Genomic DNA, 10,782 nt, shown 5'->3' with positions numbered 1-10,782 from the left:
TGTCTAAAAAAAAAAAAAAAAAAATTAAAAAAAAAAAAAAAAAAAAACAGATGGAGCAAAAAGAAAACAAATAGCAAAAAAGTAAATATAAACCCAACCATATCAATAATTACAAGACATACAAATAGATTACACACTCCAGTTAAAAGGCAGAGATTGTTAGGCTGGATTGTTTAAAAAGCCAGACCCAACTATATATTATTATCTATAAGAAATGCACTTTATGGGGCGCCTGGGTGGCTCAGTCGTTAAGCGTCTGCCTTCAGCTCAGGTCGTGATCCCAGGGTCCTGGGATCGCGCCCCACATCGGGCTCCCTGCTCCGCGGGAAGCCTGCTTCTCCCTCTCCTACTCCCCCTACTTGTGTTCCCTCTCTCGCTATGTCTCTCTCTGTCAAATAAATAAATAAAATCTTAAAAAAAAAAAAATGTTAAAAAAAAAAAGAAATGCACTTTAACTATAAAGGCACAAATACATTGAAAGTAAAAGGACAGAAAATAAGTAAGTAAAAGGACAGAAAAAATATATCATGCAAATATTAATTGTATAAAAGCTGATGGAGATATATTAGAAAAAGTAGACTTCAAGACCAGGAAGATTACCAGATTATAAAGAAGACTATTTCATATTTTTTAAAAAGATTTATTTATTTATTTGAGAGAAAGAGAGAACGTGTGTGAGAGAGGAGTGAGGGGCAGAGTGAGAGGGAGAGACAGAATCTCAAGCCAACTCAGTGTGGAGGAGGAGGGGCTCAATCCCACGACTCTGAGATCATGACCTGAGCTGAAATCAAGAGTCCAGCGCTCAACCAATTGAGCCACCCAGGCGCTCTGAGGAATATTTCATATTATAAAGGAGTAAATTTACTATTAATGTGTAAGCTCTTAATAGAATTACAATACATATAAAGCAAAAGCTAACAGAACTAAAAAGAGAAATAGACAAATCTACAATGGTAACTAGAGACTTTAAGACTCCTAATTAACTGACAGTACTAGTAAAAAAAAAAAAATCAGTAAAGATATAGAATATCTGAATGACACCATAAATCACTTTGACCTAATTGATATTTATAGAGGACTATACTAACAACTGAAAGAGCACTATACCAACAACATTATTAGTCTATGTCAGTGTGCAAGTTAACTAAGATAAGGCATGTACTAGGTCATAAGTCAATAAATTTCAAATGATGGCAACCTTAATGAATTATGTTCACTGACTACAAAAAAATTAAACTAGAAATAACACAGTATCCAGAGAAGCCCCAAATATTTAGAAATTAAAGAACATATGGTCAAAGAAGAAATCACAAGAGAAATTAGAAAATATTTAAAACTGAATTAGGAAAATAATCGTACAACAAAATTTGTAGGATGTACCTATAGCAGTGCTTAGAAGAAAATTTATAGCTTTAAATGCTTATTTTAGAAAATAAGAAAGTTTTAAAGCCAATGAACAAAATTTTCACCTTAAGATAGTAAAAGAAAAGCAAATTAAATTGAAAGCAGGGGTGCCTGGGTGGCTCAGTCGTTAAGCATCTGCCTTCAGCTCAGGTCATGATCCCAGCGTCCTGGGATCGAGCCCTGCCTCGGGCTCCCTGCTCCACGGGAAACCTGCTTCTCCCTCTCCCACTCCCCCTGCTTGTGTTCCCTCTCTCGCTGTGTCTCTCTCTGTCAAATAAATAAATAAAATCTTTAAAAAAAATAAAAATAAATTGAAAGCAAAAAAAAAAGGAAATAATAAAAAGCAGTAATAATAACAAACACAACAGAAAACAAACACTAGAAAAAATCCATTACTCTTATGTCCAATAAAGGATTCAGCCAAGTTATTATGGCACTGAGAATTCAATATGAATTTAGTAGAATGGACTAATGCTACCATAACATGGACTAATCAACACAGACTAATGCTTCTATAAGTTATTTGATGTTCAAAGTAATAACCCGTGTTTCAAAAGAATGTGCAAAAAAGGGGAGCCCAGGTGGCTCAGTCGGTTAAGCATCTGACTCTTGATTTCAGCTCAGGTCATGATCTCAGGGTGGTGAGACTGAGCCCTGCAATGGCTGAGCACAGAATCTGCTTGTCCCTCTTCCTCTGCTCCTCACCCCCCCTCACCCCCCCGCCACTCACCCTGAGCATGTGGACCCTCACTCACTTTCTCTCTCTCTAAAATAAATAAATAATCTCTCTCCAAAATAAATAAACAATCCTAAAATAAATAAATAATCAAAAGAATGTGGATAAGAAACCCAGTTAGACATATTTTCTTAGGCCACTACTGACCCAAATATTGCAATGGATAAACTTCCCTGAAGACCTGCACCTTCATAAAAATTCCCAGCACCTTTTATATATTAGGTAATGACTCAGGGCAAATTAAACCAATTCAAGTGTAACTAAAAAAGAATCAAAAAAAAAAAAAAAAAAAAGAATCAGAGTAGTTCTAGGAGGGGTGCCTGTGTGGGCCTGTGTGGCTCAGTTGGTTAAGTGTCTGCCTTTGGCTCAGGTCATGATCCCCGAGTCCTGGGATCTAGCCCAAGGGCTCCGTGCTCAGCGGGGAGTCTGTGTCTCTCTCTGCCCCTCCCCCTTCTTGTGCTCACTCTCTCTCCCACTCTCTCTCAAATAAATAAAATATATTTTTTTTAAAAAGTAGTTCTAGGGCGCCTGGGTGGCTCAGTCGGTTAAGCGACTGCCTTCAGCTCAGGTCATGATCCCAGGGTCCTGGGATTGAGTCCCACATCAGGCTCCCTGCTCTGCAGGGAGCCTGCTTCTCCCTCTCCCACTCCCCCTGCTTGTGTTCCCTCTCTCGCTGTGTCTCTCTGTCAAATAAATAAATAAAATCTTTTAAAAAAATAAATAAATAAATAAAAATAAAAATAAAAAAGTAGTTCTAGGAAAAGAACTAAGAAAACAAGTTCTAGGAAGAGAACTAGAGTATTCTTCAGAATTTTGTTCTATCGCATATATATGATAAAAGAAATATTATTAAGATTTACGATCTTGGGGTACCTGGCTGGCGTTGGTTAAGCGTCTGCCTTCAGCTCAGATCATAATCCCAGGGTCCTGGGATCAAGCCTCACGTTGGGCTCCCTCCTCAGCAGGGGAGTCTGCTTCTCCCTCTCTCTCTGCCCCTCCCCCTGCTTGTACTTGCTCTCTCTCTCTCTCTCTAATAAATAAAATCTTTAAAAAAAAAAAGATTTATGGGGGCGCCTGGGTGGCTCAGTCGTTAAGCATCTGCTTTTGGCTCAGGTCAGGATCCCAGGGTCCTGGGATGGAGCCCCGCATCAGGCTCCCTGCTCGGCAGGAAGCCTGCTTCTCCCTCTCCCACTCCCCCTGCTTGTGTTCCCTCTCTCGCTGTGTCTCTCTGTCAAATAAATAAATAAAATCTTAAAAAAAAAAAAAAGATTTATGATCTAAAAACTGTGGTTAAGACTACTAGTGGTCTCATAATTCCCATTAATTCCTTCTTCCTCAGTAAACTCTCAAATGTTAGTTGAGTATACCTGACCAAATAAAAATTAGCTTTCTTAGCCTCCCTGCTGCTAGTTGTAATCTGCAGCCACGTCTTACCAGGGGGATGAAAGTAGATGCAGTGTGTACTTCTAGGAAGTAGCCTTAAAAACAGGAAACTTTCAAAAAAAAAAAAAAAACAGGAAACTTTCCTTCTTATTCTTCTATCGTGTTTGCTAGAATATTGTTGTGATGGCTGATATTGGAGTAAGCCAACTTCTACAGATAGCAAAGCATCAAAACAGAAGAACCCTAAGCCCTAATGACTGTGTAGTTGACACAATATCCCTGGTACTGCACCTATACATGAAAGAAAAATTTCTATCTGAAGCCTTTGCTATTGTTATTTTTTGTCATTTGCAGTCAAACCTTATCCTAGTTAATACTAACTGAAAAAAATTATACCTTTAACCAATAAAAAAGTGATTTATGAATGGGAGAAGAATTTGTATCATCACAGTCTCAAAAAGGTTGTTCAAGATATTAAGACAGTTAAGGACTGTCAGGTGAATTATAGAAAATCTGATGTAACTGTAGCATTGCATACTTACTGGCCTAAACAACAAATATTTACTAACCTGGGATGTTCTGGTATATTCCTCATATAGCCTGTCATACTCTTTACTCTTTTCCTGATACTGAGAGTGGTACTCTTGCAGTTTTTTACCAACTGCATCAATGTTGTCTTCTTTTACCAACTGATCCTGTACAGTTAAACAAAAGAAATAAAGAATGTTAAAAATTCTGACACATGAATTTTTCCACATCTATTTATTTTTAAATTGCATTTCTACTGTAAGTTTAAGCCACTGTATTAATAGTAAGCATGCAAAAGCACTAAATCCTTTTGTTAACACTCAGCCTTTAGATCACATCAAAATAATTAATACTTGAAAAATTAAGAAATGAAGTATAAATAGGAAACAGAAACAGAAGTATTTTTATATAAAGTTAATAAGTACATGCAACAAGCTATTAAGGGCTAGTAGTCACAAAATAAGCTCCAAAAATATCTTAAATCTTAAGTAGGAAATTTAAAATGACTAGATTTCTTTTTTTTTTTTAACTGATAAGCCTGGTAAATTAAAATGAAACGATGTTAAAAATGACTTGTTGAATAGCTATCAAGAACTTCTATAGGGCATGAGGGTGGCTCAGTTGGTTAAGCATCTGACTTTGGCTCAGGTCATGATCTTGGGGTCCTGGGATCGAACCCCACATTGGGCTCCCTGCTGAGTGGGGAGTCTGCTTCTCCCTCCCCCTCTGCTCCACCCCCCCTGCTAATTCTCTCTCTCTCTCAAATAAATAAATAAATAATCTTAAAAAAAAAAGAAACTTCTATAATCATACCTGTTGGTATCTGGACACTGGGTACATTAGCTTCACATCAAGTTTGGGATTGTACTGAGCAAGAGATTCATGATGATAGTGGTTAATGAGCTCCACCACAGAATTAAATGTCAGAGGATCAGAAAAGCCGTATTTACCATCTCGATGATAGATCTTTATTAACTTATTATTGCCTCCCTTCCTGTGAACAAGACAGCAACTGTAGATTTTCTTCCCCCAAATTCTATCAAAGTACTACTTTCATATGGAGATATAAAAGTATAGTGTCTCGTAATAAACAAGTTTTACTAGGTTAATCAGATTGGAACAGGTGAAAAGGCATATATAATTATGTAAAAGTATATACAGTATCTTATTATTTTTACAACTATTTCATTTGTCTATAAAATATCTTGGTTACTAAAGGCAAATATTCCTAACCAGCAGTCAGTATCAACAAAATTAACAAAAATAGTCACTTAAGAAAAATAACTAAAACAGAAGTAAATTATATCTTTTGTTTATTTTCTGAATGAATTTTCTAATTTAAATCCTATTTATATTTTTTCAGGAAGAACAGAGGCAATCTCTTTGGGACCTAAAGACACGAGGTTGTGTGTCTGTGAGGAGAAGCAGACCATCTCTGTATGAAGGGGGATGATAAACATGTGTCACACATAATCACCAACACCCTCAAGGTTTTATTGTGAATGCATAAACATGAATGATTTATGACTGAGTAATTAATCTAGCACCTTACATTATTTTGTCTTTTATATTTGCTTATAATTCTTGGAAATGACTATTTATTTAGACCATCACAATAAGTAAATGATTCAACTGTTTTATAAAGCATAGCTTTTGAAGAGCCATTTATATTAGAATGAGGTAATTTGATGCTTAAATAGTTTAGACCACTTTTATTGAGTCATATACAATGGTCCCTTAAAGATAATTTATACCCAAAGCTTAAAATGGCAGTGTTTTCCAAGTCCCACATAGTATAATCAAACCACAACAGGTTGATTCATTCTATCATAGCAAAACACTGCACCATTCCCATTCAACTCTTCTTATAACAGCATGCAGACTTAATGGGGGGAAAAGTACATCTCCACATCTCTTTATGCCGTGCTATTTACACATGATAAATGAGGCATCGGGATTTGTGAAAGGTCAAACACAATAGCTTTGAATATATGGAATGATTTAATAATGCTTATAGAAAGTCAGTATTTAGATGAATGAAGAACTATTCCTATAAAATGTACATTAGAAGAACCACCTAATCACATGTAGTTACTATAGGTAGGTACACCCATACATACACTCACAATAAATGCAAGCTGGTCTCTCTGCTACAGAAAAGTTTAAAACTTTATTTGGGGTGCCTGGGCAGCTCAGTTGGTAAAGCATCTGACTTGATTTCAGCTCAGGTCATGATCTCAGGGTGGTGAGACTGAGCCCCGCATCCAGCTCCACGCTGGGCATGGAGCCTGGTTAAGATTCTCTCTCCCTCTCCCTCTGCCCCTCCCCACTCTAAAACAAAACAAAACAGGGCGCCTGGGTGGCTCAGTCGTAAAGCGTCTGCCTTCGGCTCAGGTCATGATCCCAGGGTCCTGGGATCGAGTCCCACATCGGGCTCCCTGCTCTGCGGGAAGCCTGCTTCTCCCTCTCCCACTCCCCCTGCTTGTGTTCCTGCTCTCGCTATGTCTCTCTCTGTCAAAAAAATAAATAAAATCTTTAAAAAAAATAAAAAATTAAAAAAAAATTAAAAAAAACAAAACAAAACCCAAAAAACTTTATTTTGAATATCTACTATGTGCCAGGAACTGTATGAGGTACGGTGCACATAGGAATGAACAAGCCAGACTTAGTTTATGATAAAACATAACAATAAACAACTAGATATATCAAATGGTAATAGGTCCTATGGAAAAAAACAGAGCAGAGTAAAGGAAAGAGATAGTTCTGGGGGTAGAGGGTTTGCTATTTTATATGTTGCACAAGGAAAACCACTCTATTCAGGTGACATTTAAGCACAGTCTTAAATGAAGTGAGGGAACTAGCACAGCAGATACCTAGGGGGAAAGGGTTTCAGGCGGAGGAACAGCAAGAACAAAGCCCCTGAAGTAAAAGCATGGTTGGCATGTTCAAAGAACAGCAAGAAGGCCAGTGATGCTGGGGCTGAATGAGCCAAAGGGAGAATACTAGTAGGAGAGAAGAGCTGTAAAAGGAGCTCAGATCATGTAACAGTCTGTAAGCTTTGGCTTTTACTGAGTAAGATGGGGAGACACAGGAGGATTCTGAGCAGAATAGTATCATCTATCATGTATTTTAAAAGGCTCACTCTAACTGCTGGGTTAAGAAGAAACCGATCAAAGTGAGCAGGGGTAGAATTAGAAAAATCAGCTGGGAGACTATTTAAATAATCTAGGCAAGAGATGATGGCATCCTGAACAAGGATAGTAGCAGAGGAGGTAGTGAGAAGTGGTAGGATTCTGAATATATTCTGAAGAGAGAGCTGACAAGACATGCCGATGACATGGACATGGACATGGATGGGTATAAGAGAAAGACAACATAAAGATGATTTCAAGTTTTTTACTTTAAGCAATTAGAAGAATGGAATTTTTATCGAAATGAAGAAGGCTATATAAAAAGAACATGTTTAAAGGGGGAAAATATTTTGTTTTTAGACATGTTAAGTCTGAGATGCCTAGTGAACATCTGAGAGTAGATGATCCAGCAGTCTACTTGAAGAATCTAAAGTTCAGGAGCTGTCAGCCTATAGATATTACTTGAAATGAGCATAGCTGAACAAAAGAAGAGGTCCAAGGTCTAAGTCCTGGGGTTCACCAATGTTTAGCAGTTAGGAAAATGAGGAAGAACCAGCAAAGGAAACCAAGAGAGAGCAATTAATAAAGTTAAAAGAGAACTAAGAGCATGGTATATTTTTTTAAAAGAAAGATTTTATTTATTTGACAGAGAGAGAGGCAGTGAGAGCGGGAACACAAGCAGGAGGAGTGGGAAAGGGAGAAGCGGGCTTCCCTGCTGAGCAAGAAAGCTGATGTGGGGCTTGATCCCAGGACCCTGGATCATGACCTGAGCCGAAGGCTGACACTTAACGACTGAGCCACCCAGGTGCCCCAAGCATGGTGTATTTTTAAGAAAGCAATGATCAACCAGATAAATGATCTCGGGGCTTGGTGAAGTACAGATCACTAAGTGATCGTGACAAAACAGTTTCAATGGACTGTAATGGATTAAAGAGAATGAAAGAAGACAAAAAAGAAATGCCTACAACAACTGTCTTGAGGAGTATTGCTGTAAATAGGGAGCAGAGAAATAGGGAAGTAGCTGGAAAGAGATACAGGCTCAAGGGAATTTTCTTTATTATTCTTTTTTTTTAAGATTTCATTTATTTATTTGACAGAGCAAGAGCACAAGCAGGGGGAGTGGGAGAGGGAGAAGCAGACTCCCCACTGAGCAGGGAGCCCCACACGGGGCTCGATCCCAGGACCCCGGGATCATGACCTGAACTGAAGGCAGACGCTTAACCGAGTGAGCCACCCAGGCGCCCCTCTTTATTATTCTTAAATGGGAGATAGTATCACATATTTATATGCTGACAAGAATGGCTCAGTAGAGAGACAAAAACTACTGATCGCCAAAGAAAAAGGACAATTACTAGGGTTATGTCCTTGAACAGAATAGAGGGATGGGATTTAGCCCACAAGTAATGATGTGGATCCTAGACAAAAACTTGAACAGTCTATCCACTGGAACAGGAGAAAAACGGTATTCACATTCAGGTGTATATATGTTGATAGCTGTGGCAACAGGACCATGAGGGAGTTAGATATCTTCTGACTACCTCAAAGTTACCAGTGAAACAGGAAGCAATTTCTTTTTTTTTTTTAAGATTTTATTTATTTATTTGAGAGAGAGAGAGCACAGAGGGAGAGTGAATGGGAGAAGCAGACTCCCTGCTGAGCAGAGAGCCTGATGCGGGGCTTGAGCCCAGGACCCTGAGATCATGACCTGAGCCAAAGGCAGACGCTTAACTGAGCCACCCAGGCGCCCTAGGAAGCAATTTCTTTAGTTAGAAGGGGGGAGATGAGTTGCTGATTTGAAGGGAAAAAAAAAAAAAAGAACACATGAAATTGTCATCTTGGAAAGTGGGAGAGCAAGCCAATTGCAGAAATGCAGAAACTTAGCTGAACTATCTAAAGGCCCACTTAAGATCAGTAGTCACCAGTGAGCACAGTGTATTCTCCACATTTAGCTACCCAGGTACAGGCAAGAAACAGATACAGAGTTTAATTTAACAAGTGTTGGAATAGAGTTGGATGACTACAGTGTAGGAAAAGAGGAACAAGTTTACTGAGGATATATTCACAAGACTAATTTTAGTAATAGATCATGGACTCTAAGCAGAGAAGGAGGGAAGTGGACACATGAAAGAACTAAAAAATGGTGAATTTTTTAAAGATTTATTTTATTTTATTTATTTGAGAGAGAATGAGAGAGAAAGAGCACCAGTGAGGTGAGGGGCGGAGGAGAAGCAAACTCCCTGCCGATCAGGGAGCCTTGATGCAGGGCTCAATCCTGGGACTCCCAGGACTCCAGGATCATGACCTGAGCTGAAGGCAGACACTTAACTGACTGAGCCACCCAGGTGCCCCAAGAATGGTGAATTTTCAATTATATGTCTCTCTCCCTCACTGTACTCTTCTTAAACAGAAGAATCACGCTATTCCTTCTCATATCCTATAACCTGGCCTAATGCCTGGCATATAGCAGATTCCTAAAGATTTAATTATCCAGGGGCACCTGGGTGGCACAGTTGGTTAAGCACCTGACTCTTGGTTCGGCTCAGGTTGTGATCTCAGGGTTGTGAGATCGAGCCCACATTGGGCTCCATACTCAGCACAGAGTCTGCTTATGACTCTCTCTGCCCCTAACCCCTGCTCTCTCTCTCTCTCTCAAATAAACAGATCTTTTAAAAAAAGATTTAAATGTGCAGATTTTCTACAATGAATACTATTTTTAAAAATAGTTACTGGGGGCGCCTGGGTGGCTCAGTAGATTGAGCATCCAACTCTTGGTTTCAGCTCAGGTCATGATCTTGGGTCATGGAGTCAAGCCCCACATCAGGCTCTGAACTCAGCACAGAGTCTGCTTGTCCCTCTCCTTCTGCTCCTCCTCTGACTCACACGCGTGCCCTCTCTCTCAAATAAATAAAATCTTTAAAAAAACCCAAAAAAACAGTTACTGAATTGGAAAACTTCTATTTCCTTATCACCTACCCTTCACAGTCTGATTTAATTCTCATTCTTCTCATTTGAGGGTCACCAACTTTTTTTTTTTTGAGAGAGAGCGAGTGTGGGAGGGGGGATGGCAAAGGAAGAGAGAGAATCTTTTTTTTTTTTTTTTTAAGATTTTATTTATTTATTTAAGAGAGAGACAGGGATAGCGAGAGAGAGCACAAGCAGGGAGGAGAGGGACAAACAGGCTCCCCATCAAGCAGGGAGCCCAACTCTGGGCTCGATCCCAGGACCCTGGGATCATGACCTGAGCCGAAAGCAGACGACTAACCAATTGAGCCACCCACGCGTCCCGGGAGAGAGAGAATCTGAAGCAGGCTCCATGCCAAGCACGGAGCCCAACCTCACAACCCTGAGATCATGACCTGAGCCAAAATCAAGAGTCAGACACTTAACTGACTGAGCCACCCAGGCACCCTGAGGGTCACCAACAACTTTTACTTGATTCAGACTCTGTCTGCCTCCTCCCTCTACCCCAGGCTCAGATTCTTTGCAGTGCTGAGATTTCTACTTTCCCTTCCTCCTTCCCCCATTTGTTTTTAATATTTTGTCCTCCCATGACTTCTATGACATTACACTTTTCTCAAACTCTTAGACTATTCTTCCTCT

General features: G+C 39.3%; 1 protein-coding gene across 2 annotated transcripts in view; it reads right to left on the bottom strand.

Annotated features, from left to right (window-relative positions):
• The window catches only part of LOC116648117 (phosphatidylinositol 3-kinase regulatory subunit gamma), a 126,440-nt gene that overhangs the window by 31,005 nt on the left and 84,653 nt on the right, over positions 1-10,782 (bottom strand). For both annotated transcript variants that reach the window (XM_032429947.1, XM_032429956.1), the window contains 2 exons: positions 4,865-5,045; positions 4,093-4,218 (listed from right to left, as the gene is read on the bottom strand). In XM_032429947.1, coding sequence (XP_032285838.1) covers positions 4,093-4,218; positions 4,865-5,045 — 307 coding nt within the window. The remainder of the gene's footprint in view (positions 1-4,092; positions 4,219-4,864; positions 5,046-10,782) is intronic.

Source organism: Phoca vitulina, unplaced genomic scaffold (assembly GCF_004348235.1).
Source record: "Phoca vitulina isolate PV1807 unplaced genomic scaffold, GSC_HSeal_1.0 scaffold2, whole genome shotgun sequence".
In the NCBI taxonomy this organism is placed as follows: domain Eukaryota; kingdom Metazoa; phylum Chordata; class Mammalia; order Carnivora; family Phocidae; genus Phoca; species Phoca vitulina.
This window is presented reverse-complemented; position numbering and strand designations above follow the sequence as displayed.